A 20,111-nucleotide genomic window follows, 5' to 3' on the forward strand; every position below is an offset into this window, starting at 1 on the left:
GCTGTCTCTTGCTTCACAGCAGGGATTGCATTTGTGTAACCATACTGGCTTCAAAAACAAATGAACCCAGTCCAACAGAAAGAGACCTGGTCAGAAGGAGACTTGTTTAACCCTACCCACTACAACACATGCTTTCTTGAAGACTGAGCACAACTCTGACAACTCCCTGCTCTTAGGAAATGAAGCTGTCCCTTCAAATACTCATTTTGGAAATCTAGTGTTCTTGCAGTGTCCAAGAAAAACTAGTGGACCATGGGTTTTGTACATGGTATTCTGGAGACCTTTGAATGCAGCATCTTTGCTGTTTCACACATTCTTTTTAAATCCTTGGCTGGTACAAGCCAACTCTGGTTTGTTTGCATTTCTTCAACTCTAAGATGACAGAGACTTTTGTGAACATAAAGCGTTTTGAGTGGGAAGGAGACCACCATTCCATTCATTTTGGTTCCCTTTGCATCACATAGAAGCAAAACAAGTCTGTTTTTTAAGCCTAGACTTTGCCAGGGCAAAAGTTGCCTTGGGCAGAGAATCTTCTCGTTGTAGTCACACATTGCTGTTGCTGCTGCTTCTAAAATGTGATTACTGATTACATAGCTTTTAGTCTGTGTCCAAAGGGCAATTGAAATCCAGAATCCAGAATCATGTGGTATGATCCAGGTTGGTTCAGTATTAAGATGCAGCCTGCATCACACAACCTAGCCTGACAGACTTACTGAATGCTCCAGCTAAACTCCTGTGGATGTCCTTGCCCAAGAACAGAGCTGTCTTTTGACATCTGGCTAGGACACACCGCAAGGTAGTTCTGAGCGCACAGCTTTATTCCAGTGTACCACCAACAGGAGGTCTCCAAGACCTCGTTTCCAGCTGCCACCTCTTCTTGGTGCAGACACACTTCTCTGGAGCTGATTGTTCCCTCTTGACAAAAGACTGAAATCAGTATAATTTAGGGGGCAGCTTTTACAGTGTGTAATCACGAGGGCACTGAGAAATGCCATTTCTTCTGAACGACTGAACAGGGGAGTCTCTCCGGGAATCTGAGGGGCTCTCTGAGGATGTCGCTGATAATGTCTTTGGTATCAAGTGGAAGTGGGAACACAGAGCATTGACTATGGTGATATACTGGGCTGGGAAACACTGGGTTTGCTGGGGCTGCTGGTCTCCTAAGTTGCACTTTGGCTGCTCTGGGTCTTCAGCCCTTGGTGACCGCCTGACCAGGCCACACGGCTTGCCCAGGAGCATGCCAGCTCCTGGTCTAGACCGTGTAACAGAGAGGCAACAGGTCAGGCGTTACCACCGGCAGCGAGAAAACAGAGGTGACTTGAGAAACCCCTAACCCAGCAAGCATGTTGGAGTCTGAGGACGAGTGAGAGAATCATTTTTCCTTTCAGTTAGAAGGACTTGCTACTTCAGTACCGTCGGTGCAGAAGACACTGAAGTACACAGGTGCCACTCCCAGGCCCTCGGTGGACACCCAGGTTTTCGGGCAGCCCTGCTGGCCCGTCCCTCAGGCCTGTGACACCGCGGGGGAACGGTAACGCGGAGGCGGTCGTAACGCTAACGCGGGGACCTAACGGCAACCCCAACGCCGCTCTGCTGTGGCAGCCGGGCTGCGGTCAGCCATGCCGACACGGAGGCGCTTCTTTGCGTGCCGGGGCCGTACGGATTCCTCTGCCCCGCCGCAGGGGGCAGCTCCGAGCCGAGGCAGGCAAACCCCGCCGGAGCGGGGGACGACCGGGGCCCGCCGCCCCCGCGCTGCCCCCCACACGCGCTGCCGCGCCGCGCCGCCCCTTCCTCCGCGCCGCCCCTCGCATGCTCGTTCCGGGGCCGCGGTGGGAGGGGCGCGCGCTCCCGGCGCCGCCCGCCGGCGGGCGCCCCGCAGCCTGCGTCAATGCGGCGCGCCCGGGATCGAGCATGGGCAGGCGGCGGCGCCGCGGGGCTATCCAGGTTCCGGGGCCCGGAGGGGCCTCCGCGTGACGCAAGCGGCGGAGCGAGGCGCGTCGCTCGGTCGGTGCGAGCGCGATGGCGGCGGCGGCCGAGGCCGGTGACCCCGCCGCGGCGCCGGAGCCAGAGCCGGAGCCGGAGCTGCCGCGGCGCGGCCCGGCGGCGGGCGAGGCGGCGGCGGCGGCGGAGCTGGCGGCGGAGCTGGCGGCGCGGCGCAGCGCGGAGGCGCGGCGGCTGGTGCTGTCGCCGCGGCGGCTGTCGGGCCCGCTGCCGGCGGGGCTGTCGCAGTGGTTCCCGGCGCTGGAGGAGCTGGACGTGAGCGGGACGGGGCTGGCGGAGCTGGGCGCGGAGCTGCTGGCGCTGCCGCGCCTCCGCACGCTGCTGGCCAAGAACAACCGGCTGGGCGGGCCCGGCTCGCTGCCCAAGGGGCTGGGGCAGGCGCCGCTCGGCCGCTCGCTGCGCGTCCTCAACCTCAGCGGCAACCGCTTCGCCGAGGTGCCGCCCGCCCTGCTCGGCCTCCGCGGGCTGCAGAGCCTCAGCCTCGGCGGCAACCGCCTGCACGGCATCCCGCCCGACATCCAGGAGCTGCGCAGGTGAGGGCCTGCCGCCGGGCTCCCGGCGCTGGGGTGCCCCCTCCCCGCGCCGGGCTGCCCGGGCAGGCCGCAGCCGCCCAGCAGCCCGGGCTTGGTTTTCTCGCTCGCAAGCGGAGCGCGTGGCCCGGAGAGCGCGGCCTGCACCCTCCCGCCGGCGTGGCACTGTGCGGGCGCTGAGTTTTGCCCAGCCTCGGGTGCCCTTAAAGCATCGCTCTCCCCCTTCACGTGCACATCGGGTTGGTTTTCCTCTCCCGAATGAACGAGCGGCCTTCTGCCCCCGCAACGTGGGCAAGGCTCCCAGGGTTTCATGGCCCTGGGGCTGCTGTGGGGCAAGGGGAGCTCTTCTAGTGACAGTTCAGTTAGCACACAGAAAGTGCCTTGGGAAAGTGCTCCGTGTTTTTGCTTTAATACAGGTCTCTAGGTAAGCGAAGAACAAAAGCTCGGCTCTCATGCAGCTCGTGCCTGGTGGACCGTGCAAGAGAATAAAGAGACGGTTGTGGCATATACGGACAATAGGGCCCTTCTTGTTGTTAGAGCTCCAGTCTCGCAGTGTTTGCTGGCATGGCTGGGCTTCTTGATTTATTTCTCTCCACCCTTGTGGCTCATGTAGCCATTATCAACTGACAGATCTCCTGGGGCATAGAGCCTTAGGCTGTGCTCAGGTGCCCCGATACACCCAGCTCTGGAGCTGGATCAAGCCTCTGCAGGCCAGTGATGTAAAACCCTATGACTGAATCATAGTAGTTAAGAACATTCCTGGGTCGAGGACAGATCGTACATAGGTTTGGCTGTTGCTCTCTGCATTGACCTCAGATTTGTACTTCTGAAGCCTGCCTTACTCCTGAACAAGCTGGGAACTGTGCGTCTCGCTTGTTACATGTGAACACTTCCATGTGTTCAGCTGTTTTCCCAAGCCTCCATGTGCCTCTTTGCTAAGACTTGGGTTTGAACTTTCTCCACCTCAGGCCTTTTGCTGGGAGACTCACTGAAGGCAGCCTCTCTTATGCAAACTTCAGCAACCTTGACCCTAAGTAGTTGGATTCGCCCGCCACAGTGGCTCAGCAGAGCCAGATCCAGTGGAAGCAGAAGATGTTGTATGTGGCATGCTGTGTCCTTAAGTCCTAGGTGGAGGTAGTAAAGCTGCTTGAATGCTGGAGGGAAATGGCTTTGTCTGTCACAGATGATAAAATGCAGCATAGTGTGCAGTTTTTGCTCAGACAGCACACAGTGTGCTTCTTTCGGGGCTCTGGAGCAATGCTGGGCTAAGCTAAAGTCCAGAGATGCTGTTTGGTATATTGAGAGCTAGGGAATGCCTTGCGCTTCTCAGCAGAGCTGGGTTGCATCCTGGGTTGGAACTGTCAGGTGGAAGAGGAATCTAAACTTTCTCCCTGTTCAGGTGCAGTCACTTCAGGGATACCATAGGGAATGAGGGCAGTGGCACTCCCTTCGTAGGAGAGGAAGTCAGTGGAGGAGAGCAATGCTGTTTCAATGCTGTTTCACGCTCTGCTGCTGACCTGGGAAGCTATCATTGCTCAGCCTGAGCTACTAGGCTGCACAGTGCTTTGTGTGATGCCCCAGTGGGCTGTGTACAGTGCTCCAGCATGCTATACTCCAGCAAACTACTGCTGCCTGTTTACTCTGCTTTATTCCTCTGGCTTGCCCTGAAGCAGGGCTCCTGTTTGTCCTGCCCTGCAGGTTTTCCCGGGCTGGTCTTGCTTGAACCCCAGAATGACAATTCTGATAGGGCATCATGGACAAAGGACATCTTGTTTATCATTAAAATATGATGTGTCAGGCAGAAAAACTGAACTCGCTTCATGTCTGCTGCCTGTGTAATAACTGTTCACTCATTGAACCTCTGCTAGTACGTCACCTTAATAAAACTGAACTTTAGCTCAAGATAGCAAATTCACATTCCTCCAGGATTGTCAGCTTCTTCATGGATGTTGCCATCAGTGACTCTTATGTTTGTGGAACCACTTAAGCAACCGATGAGAGAGGCATGCTTGTTTGCCAGAGCTGGGAGAAAACAATACATTCATAACTTAATATTCCTTGAATCTTGACTCCACAGGGAATCTTGAGACTACTGGTTGGAGCGAGGTAGCCAATGCCACTCTTACCAAAAGGGTAGCGAATATATACTGAAGAGAAATTGCTGCTAGACCCTCCTCCCATCCGCCAACAAGAGAGGTATCTTCCAAATGAACATGGATAATTTTGAGGTGGGCAAAATGAGCCTGAGCAAAGACAGAGCAGAGCCGGGTTTTGTGACAAAGTGGCACAGAGGTTTCTATTAATTCCATAGTGCCCAGGTGAAGGGAGGGGAAGGTAGGACCTGGAGTAGATATTGAGTCTTCTCTGTTATCCTCAGCCTCACAGCTCAGGCTACACACTGTCTGTCTCGTTGTTGCTCGCAGACCAACACTTTGAGACTTTTTCCATAGGCCACTTCCCATCAGAGAAATTTTCTTCATGTCTCATGGTCTCTGAAACCACAGAGGAATGCAAGCAGTGTTTTGACCAGACACATTCTGCCTGCTGATACTGGGGTTCCTGGGGCCAGCAGTCCTCTTCCTCCTGTGACCCTGGCAGCTTCCTATTTGCTCTAGAGCCTGACTAAAGAGTTGGCCATAGTTGCAGAGATCTAGAGATACTTCTTGTGTTTCCAGGGAATGACTGAGCTCTTTAATTCTTAATAGTTAAGCTTCATATTTTTTCTCCCTTTCCAAAATAGCTTTCTATTGTAGTTTTTGAAGAGATAGCACGTCAATTGTTTTAATGAAGACCAAGGATACAGCAGGTAAGGAGCCTGCATGATGAAGCTGCAAGAATAGAAGGCTAGAGGATCTGTTCTGCAAAAGGAGAAGGAACATGCTGGCAACTACAAAACCAAAGACCTTGGAACAAGAGATGTGAGTCATGAATGCTTACTCATATGAAGGCAATAAATCCACAACTTTGCAGCAAGCCAGGGTCAGACATTTTCTGAAAAACTTCCTAGCATGTTTCCAGGGATTTGGCAAGTTAATGAACTGCAGTAAGAACTGTAGCCAGTCTTGCAGTCTCATGTTATTTCTCCCAGCTTCAGCCATCTGCCCATCCTTGCCCACACAAGTGTTTTAGTTGTGTGCTGTGTGAGATCCTGTGCTGGAAGAAAGGACGTTTCACCTTCTTCATAAATTATCAGTTAGCTCTCGGCCAGTTTTAGAATGACCACCTGAAAGTGTCCTAATGATTGTTGTTTTCTTCAAATGTCTCCATAAGTAGTTAGACATGACCACTATAATGATAGCAGTGTGATGATGCTGGTCAGAGCATGCCAGCACCAGGAATGAATGGTCTTTGCTGCATACTTTCCCCCATGGAGGTACTGTGGAAAATACAATACTGCGCTTTCCTTGTGATCCATTGGTTGACTGTCGGCTGAGCAGCGTCAGTATAGCGTGTGTGCTGAATTGCCGCATTGGGTGTTGCTGTGAATTTAGAGTAGAAAATGCGCCAAATAAGCGCAGCCCTCTTTGCATTGCTTTCGTATGTGTTTGCCAAATAAAAGAGTAACTTAGAATAGGTGATTGTAAGCATCATCTCTTCTGTAGTTCTACCTCCAGCATTGATCATGGTGTGTTTTTGGTATGAGATTATGGGAAACCATTTTCTCAGACTTGATTCACAGCTCCTAACAGTTCCTTAGCTGTGAGCTACTTTGCTGCATAGACGTTCATCCAGCACATCGATAGTGCTGTTTCCTCCTTCTGCTGATCTAGTTGGGGATGCATTAAGAAGCATGTATTTAGTTAGTTAGCAAGAAATACAATCATGTATTGTGTGTGTTCTGTACAAAATTAGTTGGCAAGGCAGCGTGATAAAGGGACTTCATCTGTCCAATTGTAGCCTTTGGCTGATGGGCATGCGGCTTGCCTTCATCAATGCATTCTGTGGGAGAGGTCTTGTAAATGTTCCCTAGAGGGAAAAGTTCTTAAGAGATTAGTGAAATGCAATTGGTACCTTGAATCTCCTAATATGAACTTTAAGTTTAGTCTTACTCTTCTTGTTAATACCTTCTGGGTTCAGTAGAGCACTAGGAACAAGCAGAAAGAGGGTGGGAAAGAACTGTGCTGTTTTCAGATGTCTGTCATAGAGGTTCCTTTCCTGCTTGCTTGGGTATTTCTAGTTAAGCCCATTTATTCAAGGGCTGGGATCAAAGGCCTTGAACTTGTAACTGGATTCGTGCAAGTTTTGTGTAAAGGCTTAGATGCAATGAAAGCCAGAGGATCTGTTTTTACTCATGGATAGTATTAAGCATGTTAGACAAGCATATGCTTAAGAATGCCAGTTATGGTGTGGGAAAAACAGCAAATGAAGCTTTGATGAAGATACAACATTAGGAAGTTTGCTTGCTGTTTCCCTTTTTTCTTTCCCTCTTCAAACGTTTTGCAAATAGTTTTCAGACAACTGTTTGATCTTAAATTTGTGTGTCAGCAAAAGCTGTGTAGTTCTCTCAGGAATTAACAAATCGTAGAACAGGGTGAGCAGGAGTGTGCTGTGGGCTGCTTTTAAAATCCTCCCTTGTGTGAGCCTCAGAACTGCTGGGGGGAAATTTCTTGCTAAAAAGCTTGTCTTAAAAAGACCTGGAGTTAATTCAGGTTCGTTGTTTCTTTTCAGATTAGCTATTTAGATGCATCTGTTTGATGTCAGCTGTTAGGTTTTATCCAAGCAAATATCTTTAGGGAAACTGGATGGATTGAAATTTTGAGTGTCTTCTGTGCTGGAAGGCAGTCTGCCCTTGAAACAGCACTGTGAAAGTCTTAGAGTAATTGACAGTGTTAGAAATACCTCTAGTGCTCAGAATGGGCACTTCCTATTTTATGAGTGTTTTGGAGCCTTTTAGATTGTTTTATGGTACATGATGATGTGGAAGCCTTCAAGTCATATTTAAGCAAAAGTGTTCAGTCTCTTGGCATGTCAAAAGTACATTTTGATGCCACCATCTGAATCAGTTCATAACTGTGTGAGCATTTCCCTGCTTCCTTTCCATAAGCAGAAGAATTTATACTGTCACCTTAATCTCCAGTTGTGAAATTCCTCACGGGCGAGGAGCATCTGATGATGGGTTTGAAGTGCGGACTGCTTCTTGGCGGCGATTAGTGCTGGCTGCGTTGAGTGAGGGGCCTGCTGGATGTAAGACTGAAAGAGGTCATAGCCCTTTCTTAGTGTATTTGTAAATACTGCTAAATGGCAAGAGAAGGCATCTGCCCCTACTAATTACTCTGTCAAATATTTTCTTTAGCTTTCATGCAGATGGCTGTGTACCAGATGTTTGTGGACATTTGCAGTGATCTTGCATACCTGCCAAATGGGAGATCCTGTGTTGCTCTCCAAAGCAGGCTGCCATTCCTTAGCATGGTTTCTCTTCCTAAGATGAGATCTGTGGTATGTGTGTGCGTGCATGCTTGCATATTGGAAGAGTTATCTCCATATTTTATTGTTCTTAGAATCACTTTAGAGCTCAGTGGCCAACTTTAACCAAAAATACTGGAGGAATGGAGGTTAGAAAATGTCCCCGAATTTGAAAGAAGCTACCAATGTACAGAGAAGAGACTTGTAGAAACCCTTATAGTGGGGAGAGAAGGGAATGGATGTGACAAACCTGGGATCTGTTGTTCTCTGACACCAGGTACCTGTCCCGTGTTGATTCGCTGATGTCTAATAGGGAATGTGCTTATGCTACAGCCATGGTATAATGATGCTATGTGTGTTTTTGTCCCTAGCTTGAAACTTGTACAGCCAGCCTTAGGTTAGAAGTACATAATTTATTCTAGCTTCAGAAATAAGGGCTAAGCTTACATTCTCTTTAGCCAACAAGAAGTGCGGTTGCTCACTGATTTTTCTAAGTTCTTGGACTGACTTTTGAAAGTACAGACAAATTCCAGCTCTCCCTCTGTGTACGCAGTGATTTGTACCTGCATGAGACTTGAGATGGCTGGTCCCCAGGGATATCCAGCTTAATGACTGCTGGAAAAATTGGCTCTTCTTGTGAATGATTACTTGGAAATCTCACTTGCTAAGCTTGTTCTTGTGTTGCCTTCTGATCCTCCAAGCAGGAATGCTTGAGAGCCAGCATTGCCTTGGATGCTAGGTATGAAGTTAGTATGACATGAAAATCATACCAGGAATAGATGAGTTAAATTGTGACCCTAATGGTGTGGTCAGCGCTAATTACAAAATAGTGGTGTCTCTTTAAAATCCTTGCCCATGTCATTAGTTCTGCTCAAACAGGTCTTGACATTTTAATTTGATACAGAAATGACTGTTATTAGTTCATCTGTCTTGCTCAGCCAAGGGTAGACTAGATCCTTCTTTCCAACAAACTGTATTTTTGATTTTTTTTTTTAATGGATTGCTTTTGCTACTGAGCTGTAGTTCGATGGAAGCTGTTAGAATATCTTCACTGCATGTAGAATAAGTCTCTTTATAGACTCAAAATTTCCTCCCTGTAAAGTGTTACAAACTTGCCGTTTAATTCATATCGCAAATTGATATTGGAAGTCTTGGGTTTGATGTATCAGACTAGGCCTTGTGTGGTGTTAATCTACTGACCTCTGAAAGATGATTCATAAGATATGTTAAAAGAAAACAAATTTTAAGGAATTTAAAGATAAGGAATTATCTTCAGTGGCATTTTTAGTTAGTGATAGTTTGTAGTCTGATTTTTGGCTTATGTATCTTAGGAGAACCCTCAGCTATACTAGCTTACACAAACTTTTAAAAGAATGGATTTTAAAGCTGTAAATAGCTTGGCCATGTTTTTGCACTTTGAGTTTGTGCAGGACGTTGGTCCTGAAACTTATGCATTTGAAGCCTTGAAATGGTTTTGGAAAACATTATTTACTGTATGTTTTGCTTCATTCTGCTTGTTTCCCTGGCATTATGTGTTTTTATGCAGCATGGCCTTACTGACATTATTGTCTTCAAACAGAGAGGACGCAGAGTTAATTATTCACTTTTCCTAGGAAATGGAGACTTGTACAAATCTTGTTTAAACATTGAAATCCACATTGCTGAAAGTCCCTTGCCCAACAGTTTTCAGCATGGGCTCCTGCAATGGCATAGAGTTAAATTTTGCATAGGAACTGTAGTGTCAGCAGTTACAGTCCTAATGAGAACCAGGCAGCCTAAATCCACCTTGGGAAACAATGGGGGCTGAAGGAGGAATTTTAACTAAAATTTTGGACTTTGTCAGGGATCTAAATTTAATTAAAAAATAAATCCCCTTGACGTGTTCTCTGCACAACAACCTTCTTCCTGCCACCACTACTCACCTAAAGGTTGTTTATTAGGAAAGGGGCCGCTTCTGAGTGGTGGGTTGGTGTATGTTGTATGGTGTGTTTTTTGTTTGTGTGCTTTTTTGTATGTTTAAAATGACTTCCGTATGTGCTGTCCTCTCTATCTCTCAACTGAAGCAAGTAAAATGGCTTTGTTTCAAATGGCCAAATTCAGTTAAAACTAAGGCTCAGAAATGGCTTAATTTTGTGGCTACTTTGCCAGATTTCTGGTGTTTAGCATGCTTCTGGTATTCTTCAAAAGGGTGTGTGATGCTGGGGCAAGTCAAGCTCTGTGAGCATTCTGTCTTATGTTGCAGTGCTCTGTTGTTCTCCTGTTCTTCCTTTTGGGCAGATGGACTCTGTTCATGACCTCTGGAGCCCAAGCAAATGCTGTCACTGGATCCTTGGGTTCATGTTTCTTGGAAGAATGAAATAAAATAGTCTCTCTCTACCGTTCTTGTGCGCTGTCTCAGTGGATGCCTCAGCCAGGAGTTTCTCTGGCGCTCCATGTGTGCCCTGGCTCAGGTCCAGGGTTTAAGCCTTTCCTGGGTCAGGCACTGTGTCCCTTGGGTGGTTTGGCCATGTGCTCCTTTGCCAACTGTATCTGTAGTCTCTCTCCAGGAGTAATGGTGAGATGGTGTCTCCTATTCCAAGGAAGTCACAAGCTGTTCCAAAAGAGACGCTGATAGTTGTGGCCATTTATGCTCCCCTGACTTGCAGGGTCTTGTCTCGTCTCTCCCCTTGGTGGGCCGGGAGGCAATGTACGCTGTACTTACCCAACTCATCTGAGTACCTATCAGAGATCTTGAGCAAGCATGAGTACTGCAGACACCTGCAGATAGGACTATGGATCCACCTTCTTGAGGCACCAGAAAAAGTTGACTTAATCATGATTAGCAGTTGTGTTTCATCCCAGCCAGAGGTACCAAAGCCAAATATTCCCTTTCTCCTCTTCCAGGCAACATCTGAGAACAGGGAAGGAGAAGTCCTCGACTGTTCGATAGGGACACTGAGAAGTGGACTCACAGCAACTACACTGAAGTTGTACATGACAATTTTTTTTTCAGGAAGGGCAGAGATGTACAGCAAATACTTCTGTTTGGCAGAAAGGACCGAGGAGACACATTAGCACCCATCTCCTGTCCAGAGTACTATGTATTGGCAGGACAGGCAGTGTTCCCCTGCCCCCAACTGGAGTTAAGCCCATCCAAACTAATGTCTGTGGTAACTTTGGGCTCCATGGTGCGGGTATAATGAGATCAGTCTACCTGAGAAACTGCATGTGTGTACTTGGGTGGCTTCATCAGATGGTGTCTGTGCTGTTGCTGCTGTACTGTTGTCGGTATGTGAATTATGCTAAAGCTGGACTGGGTGCCTTTCTTCTGCTGGAAGGTCACAGTTAGTCACTGGGGAATCAAGTGACACTATAAAGAGCAACTAGCACTTGTGCAGAGCCAAGAGCCATGGGGTTTTTCAGAGACAGCTGATACTTTCTTGCTTTGCTCCTGTTGAAATGGAGAACTCCCACTGGTTGCAGCAACAGCTGCAGGAGTGCTGCAAACTGTGTGTGCACAGACTGCTTTGCCTTGGAGGTAAGGGCAGATGTTTTGCATGTGGGATAGGTGTAGGAGTGGCTGGTACTTTCCTGCAGATATAGTGGTGACTGTAAAAGACCGAATGAAGGTAAATTTCGGTATTACCTGTTGCAGATCAGCCACTCTTGTATTTTTGATGTGCCGCTCAGCTTGTTTTCCCCTTCCCCCTCTCTCAGCAAATTATCTCATACATAGTCAGCTTAAGTTTGAGAAACGTTGAAAAAAGTTTAACTGTAACTTTAAGAAACCCAGGAGATGAGAAGACAGTGTTAAAATGAAACTGGAAGTGACCTTAATGAAATGTGGTATTTTCCCTTTCAGTTTAGAATTTCTGTACCTTGGAGGGAATTTCATTACTTCAATTCCGCCTGAATTAGCAAACCTGCCTTCTCTAAGCTATCTAGTTTTATGTGACAACAAGATCCAGAGCATTCCACCTCAGTTGGCACAGTGAGTATTTACTCTTCATTCTGCATATGTGGACAAAAGCAACTGGGAGGATCTGTTTGTCCTTCATTTTTTTTAATCTATCTAGACTTGAACAGGAGTAGCTTTAGCATGATGCACTGCTGGCAGACCATGAATACGTAATATGAAAGCCTCTATCAAAAGATTGTGGAAAAAATGTTAAGGGGACTTAAGGGTTTTCTACAGGAAATCCTGAGAAGCACCTGAGCAACTCAGAAAAAATAAACTGCCATGTTGCTGTGTTCTTGATCAGGAATGCTTTAGTCTGTTTTGTCTTTCACCAAAAGCCTTTTATGTTTGTATGTGTTGTACCATCCCCTACCTGTTTTCCCTTGGCATTTCTTGTTCCAGGATCTCAGAATGTGTTCGCATTCATTAAAATCCCACAGCACAGCTCTAGAGAATAAGTTACTGCTTTATGTGTTACATAATGGGAGAGAGAGGATGCTTAATGCTGTTTGGGTAGCCTAAGATTGGAGGTGAAGAATTCAGTGTAGTTATAACCCCAAAAGCAATTGGGTGGCAGCGTAGACATTTTCTGAGTTAGAATTTGATGACATAGTGGGGTTATTCCTGAGGGATAATTTTTAATGACTTCAGTTATCTTGTAACTTGCATTGGTTTGAGACCATAGCATCCTTGGATACTGTGCTGGAGCATTGCTTTGCACTTCCTGAGAGAGGAGAATGCCTCCTCCAAAAGCCAAGAAACTGCTCATCACCCATGCAGATGCTAACCTGGCCTGAACTTGCTTAGTTTTTGAGATCTGATAGCATCACAGCACAAGGTGATGCAGCTGCAGGCAATGAAAACATGGGGTTTTCCGGAGTTGGCTGCCTACCAACATTCATCTTTAATGCATGAGTGAAAGCAGGTGACTTAATCAAGAGTATTGTATGGAACTGTTTTTGATGCATGTACTATAAGGGTATAAGGAAATACTATCTCCCTCTAAAAGTGCTGTTTGTATTCTGGAGAAGAAATCCATACTACTTTTTTACCAGGGGGAGGAGAAGCAAGAAGGGTGGCAGCATATTTCAGACTGTAACAGGCATTGAGGAACTAACCCAAGTTTTCTAGGGCATTGGGTGTGCGGGAGTAATAGCAGCTCTTTCAGTGTGCATTTATGCTTTAAAAGGAGGGAAGAAACAGAGGGAAGAAGTAGATGGGTGGAGGGAGAGTAATCAGGTCTGTGTGTAATGCAATTGTGGAATGATTTTGCTTGCACCTCTTGACGGGGTTTCCATCTCCATCTTCAGGCTGCATTCCCTGCGTTCCCTTAGCCTGCACAATAATCTGCTGACTTACCTCCCTCGAGAGATTCTCAACCTGGTTCACCTGGAAGAGCTGAGCTTGCGTGGGAACCCGCTTGTGGTTCGGTTTGTCCGTGACCTGACCTACAATCCCCCAAGTCTCCAGGAACTGGCTGGACGCACAATTAAAACGCGCAATGTTCCCTATGCTCCCAGCGATCTCCCAGAGAATCTTGTCCGGTATCTGAGCTTGGCCAGCAACTGTCCCAATCCTAAATGTGGGGGTAAGCTCACCTTTGCTCCTCTACTTCCCTCTTCTACCTGCTAGTTTTCTTTCCCTGTGACTTGCTAAGACTTTAGTAGATCAGTAAGCTTAGATACGTTGTTGCATCCAACTTCTGTAGAGCTGTATTTCATTAGCTCCAGCTCTCCTGCAACCTTATCTTTAAGGAAGCTTGTTAGCTGCCATTTCTTAACTTAGGAACACTGTTTAAAGTTGTAGTGCTAGTTTGTCATGTGCTAGTTTGTCATGTTTGCATGAGGATATAAGATTTTTGTCAGAATCCTCATGGCTTATCCCAGCACTCTGTAGTGCTGGTACATCCTGAAGTTTCTGAACAGTCTGCCCTAAAATATCACAAACTGGTTAAAGGACAGGAGAACTTTTGCAAAGATTTATATTTGGACTGCTGGACAGTAGATCCAGTTTCTGGTTGAAAAAGAGGAGGTTTTAGTGCTTGCCAGTTACCAAGAGCAATTAATAAAGGTCTTGCCTGGGACAGCTAGTTTACAGCACCTATATGCAGAGGACTTTATAGATAAGCCTGGAATGCTTGGGTTTAATTTGGCTTAATGCTTAATTTTCATCCAGAGTGAATGATCTGTGCATTCTATCCATAAAAGATTAACCCCCCCCCCAAAAAAAGATATTTTTAAATTGCTCTCTAATCTGCAGTCCATATCTTATCTCCTTATAGGACAGTATGTAAGGGCTGGAATTCACATCGGAAGAGTTGTTTATTTTCTCTCTCTCTCTCCCCCTCTCTCTTTTTTGATTTTTTCACGGTATGGGTAACAGTGGATTTTCTTTTCTTTTCTTTTTCTTTTTTTTCTTCCCACTTTGTTTCTTATGACCTAGCACAGCACTTAGAGTGTTGCTCTAACACTGCAGGAGAAAAGCTTGCTCCAAACCTCCTAGGACTTAAACACCATTGGAAAATTCTGAAAATGTCAGCATCTAAAATCACTCCGTGTGACAGGAGAGAAATGTAACTGTGTGTCAGAGCAGCACTGTTGCCATGGAGAGATTCACCCAAACTCAGCATGATGACTTCACTCAAGCAGAAGAGAAGTGGAGCTATGAAGGAGACAGGGTTTATTTGCAGACAAGTCTTTGCTAGCATGTGGAAGAGGTTTTACAAACTTGAAAGTAGGGTGGGTGAATTCTTTGAACATTTAAGGAGAATTCTGGAAATTTCCAGCCTGAGATTTCTCCTTAAAACTTGGAAGAAATTGCCTCATTCTTTGGAATTGCTGTCCTGTGTCTTTTGATGTAGAACTTGTCTTTCTGAATCATCTACCTATTATACTTTTATAGGATTTTTTTTTCTGTTTAGTGTACTGAGAAAAGAAATTTCACATGCCAGTTTCCATGTGTGTCCTGGTACCTTCTTTCTCTGGTGTCTCTTCTGCTTCCCCATTTAGTGCTGTGTCAGTTAAATGCTAATTTGAGCATCAACAACCCTGCAGAGCTTACACATTTCTCAGCCTGCTGTCTCATATGTTGTCACTGTGATCTCTGCCCTTACAGGTGTCTACTTTGACAGCTGCGTTAGACAAATCAAGTTTGTTGACTTCTGTGGGAAGTATCGTCTCCCGTTGATGCACTACTTGTGCTCCCCGGAGTGCTCCTCTCCCTGCAGCTCTGCCTCCCAGAGCTCCACTTCTCAGAGCGAGTCCGACTCTGAGGATGAAGCCAGTGTTGCTGCGCGCAGGATGCAGAAAGTCCTCCTAGGATAAAAGAGACTGAGAGAGAAAGACTGGAAGGAAAACATTAGAAAAGCAATAATGGAACTGTGAAGTATGAGCTTCTTGCCGGAGGGGCTCACAAGAAACTGTCCTCAAGTCCATGTAAGGGGATGTAAGAACATCTTAGCAAGGCTAGACTTGCTTGGTGCAAGGCTACTTAGGAGAACTAACTCAGTGGCATAGTGCCTGTAGGTTGCCTGGGGTTGTTAAAAACGTCTGTTGTCTGGGAGGTCACCCTTGTATGCAGTGGGAGGGGTTTTTTTTTTGTTTTTTTGTTTTTTTTCGTGGGCAGATTTTAAAGGGGTTTTAATATATGACACTTCACTGGACTTTAGTTATCCTGCAGAGCAAAGGTGACATTGTCCAGGGCTTATAACACTGTGGTAAATCAGAAACAGATTAACGATGCTATGTGGGTATATGTGGACCCCATTGTTTTGTACAGTGTTTTGATTCTTTTCTGTCTCCTTTTAATTTTAGTTACAGATTTTACATCCATTTGAAAAAATGTGATTTCTTTTTTTTGGTCAGGAGTAGATTTTTCCCAGACTATAATTATTCTTTCTTTGTCTAGAGGCATAGGATTTTTATGCTTTTGTAGACTTTACAGCCCTACAACTGAGTTACCCTTTTTCTTCCTTATTGTACCAAGCTGCTCTTTGTGTTTCTTCCTAACTTAATTCCTTTTTTTCCCCTCTTCTTACCCCTTCCCATTACACCTGGACTGTTGCTGTCTTTACATAGCCTCGAAACAATAGAAAAGTTACTCTGTTGAAACTTGGGATTAGTTTGGATCTTTGGCCATATGTGCCTGTGCTAGGGACCAAATGCAATGCTCTGTATCATGCCTTTGACCTCTCAGCTTACTGGAGCAAATCTCTTAAATATGTGACTTGCAGGAAGGGTTTTAAGATTGACCTTTCCAGTCTTTAAACAACCATGTCGCCCACTGTGGCTAGCTCTACTATGCTTGGTATGGTGTTAAGTTCATCTTAACGCTGTCTTTAAGTTCATCTGCTTAAAGTAGGCAGCAGTTTAGTGAGTTAAAAGTACAGGGAGAAGCACGGTGGAGGTGTTGTTTTTTTCTTTATTTCTAACATGAGAAGAAAATCTGGTAGGAGGAATATGTGCAAGGTGCTCAGAAAATATGCCTTATAAGTTGGTTTGGAAGCTTCTTGCTTGTTTATCTGTTTGCGTTTGCTCTTGTTCCAAAAGCTTAGGCAGTCTGTCGGATTGTTCAGGTAACACATTCAGTTATCTTAAACCGTGTTTAAAGGAGAGCTGCAGAAAATAGCTCAGAACTTTAAGAATTAAGAAATAACTTTTAAAATTATGAAATTGGCAGGTATTTGTACATCTACTTAGGGGACTGGTGTATGTTTTGCTCAGTCAGAGCTGCCTCTTTATCAATAATCACAGCAGCAGCCCCTTTGATGCAGTTTGAGATACAACAAATCCAACTGTACATTCAAATGCATGAGCATAGTAAATACTTACAGTGGTAAGAAGCTAAATGAACTGGCACAACTTTTCTTTTTTTTTTTTTCCTTAAACCCACTTTAGGGAAAGGGGAAATAAAAACTTGTGTTCCTCTCCTGCATTCGGAAAACACATGGAGCTATTTGAATATCTTACGGCAGCTCAGTGTTAATGGGTCTTTTAATTATATTTGACACTTTAATGAAGCACTTTGATAATTTTACTCTTTATAGCTAGCTTTAGTGATTTTTTTAAAAGCAATTTTTCTTTTAATGTGACCTGAAAAACAAGGTCTGTGAAATTTGGTATGTGCCAGTCTGTCTTGGTGGGCAGGTTGAACTTCTTGCCTTGAAGTTACTTGACAGTATGGCTCCGTTCCCTGGGTTCCTTTTGTAGAGAATGCTTCGAAAGAAACAATCGAGTTGTGAAGTAGCCCCGCTTCGGTTATTAGTCATTGCAATGTAGACTCTAAAGATTGCCCCTGTGCACAGACGCATGCCTAAGGGACTAAATGGCACATACTCTTTGCCTTTTTTATGTATATTTAAGACACAGTAAGGTAAATGTTCGAAGCAACTGGATGTCTCTTAAGCAAATTCTGTGAGTTTTGCTTGGGAAGAAGAATCTAAAAGTTTTGAGAGAACCCAATTGCTTGATGTTGGTTGGATTAGGATCAGTGGCTCACGTTTCGTCCTTCATCTTCTCCTTCAGGTGCTTTTTCCTGTCCCAAGTGCATATTGTCCTACCAATGCTAGATGACAGCAAACTGACTGCAGAGACACAATTTCAGATTTACTGCTAGTATAACTAGTGAGCAACCGAGTGATCTAGAGCTTGGTTCTTTTGCCAGTGAATGTGAGCCACGCAAGTTGAGATCTCAAGATCTTTTGAGCTCAGGGCCGTGAGGTACTGTCTGTCTTCTCTTAAACAGCAGCTTTTCTTTAGTGACATACCTTCCACTTCAAAAAAAATTAAATAATTTCACAACCGCTTTGCTGCCATAAATCCTATTTGCATAGTAACACCTCTGGATGATGAGTTAAGACTAATGGCTCCATACTGGTGACTGGTTCTAATTTAGCTCCTGCTTTAACTGCATTTTCTTTTCCAGCCAAACTAGTGTCCAATTTCTGGCCCAATTCTACTAAGGTTAATAGTGATCTGTCTTTGTTGCTTTTTCTCTGTAGCCAGGTCAAAACTTGGCAGCTCATGCAATGGATATCTTTATGCAGTTCTTTGAAAATTTTTAGACTGTATGATAAAGTATCTTTTATCTTAAAAAATTTATATATGTTCCTGAATACAGCTAATTTTTTGTTTGTTTGTTTTTTGCCAGTGAGCTTTGAAGTGCAATTCAAGTAAGTCAGGTTTTAAACTAATCAAGGACTTGTAAGAAATACAGCTGGTTGTGGTTCCCCCCCGTATGCCTGAGTTAGATTTGAGAAGGCTCCAGTGCAGTGCTGAACATACTGAGCCCTCAGGAGCCTTTTTTTCAGCATTTGTTAGCCCCCAAACAGACAAAACTTGAAAATATGTTGAGGATGGTAGGAATTTGTTTCTGTTGTCCCCTTCCTCCTGCAGAGGCACTGAAAAGTAGATAACGGGTTTGCCAGCATTACAGCTCTTTTGGCAGTTTTAAATAGTGGATTTCAGTTCCTACAGATGCATCTCCATTGGCAGAGTCTTCAGTCAATGTTTTGGTATCAGTCCCCGTGTTGCTACAGTAGCCCAGCATGCCCAGCTTTTGAAAACATGCTTAAGTTGAGACACAAGTGTGTTAAGTGAAGCTGCTCATTCCATTTTCCCTGCAGTGTCTAGGACCCTGCCTACAATGTCCCTTTGTCCCTCCATCCCATTGCCAAGAAGAGCTGATGGGGTATTTCTGAAGGCAGGTACTTAATGTGAATAGTGGGATCGCATCAAAAAGAAGCAAAATACCAATTTGACTGGAAGCAATTTATATAGTTGCCAATTCTTTCATGTTTCTCTTTCTCTTATTAAAGGTGAGACTTGAGGAAGTCAGTAATGAATATTTAAACATACTCTTGAAGTGGCCAGATGCAGTTTTTCATGGACTTCTGTCCTGGTCACTTCAAGTCTTTGAAATCTTGTATTGAATTATAATGGAAGTAGGGGGGAGGGAGGGGAGAACCAACTCCTTTTTGTTGCTTACTCTTTTTGGCAATAATGAATGGGAGGAATTTAATCCAATGAAAGTAATGAAACTTAATCCCTGCAATGTGTCTTTGTTACCCAGTTGAAAGATCTATTTTAATGCATCTTATTCACACCAGGCAGATGAATTCCTCCTCTCCCCCCGTCTTTGTAGAGTCTCAAGATACTTCAAATAGACTACTTCAGGATGCACACTAACACAGCAGTAACTCTATCTTGGAAGCCTTTCTATTGATTATTTCATTTGCCTGCCTGACTAGAGGATTGATCTTTTACTGACCTGAGCATTAAGGGTAGAAAGGGTTCTCATCTAGCCCTCTTGTGAATTTTTATCATGAGCATTTGTTTTATGAAGTCTTAAAGTGCCTTATGTTTTTAAAAATATATTTTGCTAGAAATGTATGAATATATAATATCTCTAACAGTATTTCTTAATGAGCTGTAAAACAAATTGTAACACTAAACCAAAAATGTTATTTCTACAACTGTTTCTGTCTGTTACTTGACAAAATCTCTGTTCTTGTATTGCTGCAGACGGAACTGTGAACATTAAAAATGGGGCTACACATGGTCTGGGAACAGATTAGATTTAATCCATGCTGCGGAAAGCCAAGAGCAGGTGAGTCTTCCAAAGGGAGTGCTGAAACTCTTGGCTTACGGGACCCATTTATAACATTATTATGGGACTGGAAAATGTTACAGACAGGAAACTTTTACTCCTGGAACACTGTTGCATAAATTTGTTCCACAATTCAAATGTAAAAGTAATTAATGGGTAAGATAAAAATAAGAGAAGTGAAGACAGTGTCACTTTATAGAGATTTCTAGCAATCTGAAACAGCAGTTTTGAAGTTCTTGAATGGTTTCACTCATTTTAAGGGGCTAACTTTGAAATCTATAAATGACTTCTTAAATTTAATGTTCTGATTGTCTTAACTGGCTAACATGTTCCCATTTCGTGTGTAATCGCATGTTTCCTCATACATCCTAGAGTTTCTGTGATTTTATTGCCAAAATATTTCCATTCCTACAGTGCAATTACTAGTTGTCAATTCAGCAGTGTGGCATATTGGAAAGTGGGATAGTGTAAAACAAGAACTACTTAATATCAAGTTCAGCAAGAACTTCTTCACAGAGATGGTTCGACTATATGAATAATAAGCCTCTCAAATTTTTCAACAACTCCGTTTCTAATAGTATAAAATGCTGTAGGATCCGATGACCTTGACTGTAACAATCAGGCTGGGAATATTT

The 20,111-nt window shown here is 44.8% G+C and overlaps 1 protein-coding gene across 1 annotated transcript; it reads left to right on the forward strand.

Annotated features, from left to right (window-relative positions):
* Nucleotides 1-1,992: 1,992 nt before the first annotated feature.
* On the forward strand, nt 1,993-19,776 carry LRRC58 (leucine rich repeat containing 58). Its single transcript, XM_062595116.1, has 4 exons — nt 1,993-2,534; nt 11,776-11,904; nt 13,182-13,459; nt 14,986-19,776. Exons 1-4 carry the CDS (start codon nt 2,020-2,022, stop codon nt 15,192-15,194), a joined length of 1,131 nt encoding a protein of 376 aa, XP_062451100.1. The 5' UTR covers nt 1,993-2,019; the 3' UTR covers nt 15,195-19,776.
* The last annotated feature ends 335 nt before the right edge of the window (nt 19,777-20,111 follow it).

Source organism: Rhea pennata, chromosome 1 (assembly GCF_028389875.1).
Source record: "Rhea pennata isolate bPtePen1 chromosome 1, bPtePen1.pri, whole genome shotgun sequence".
NCBI classification, from domain to species: Eukaryota; Metazoa; Chordata; class Aves; order Rheiformes; family Rheidae; genus Rhea; species Rhea pennata.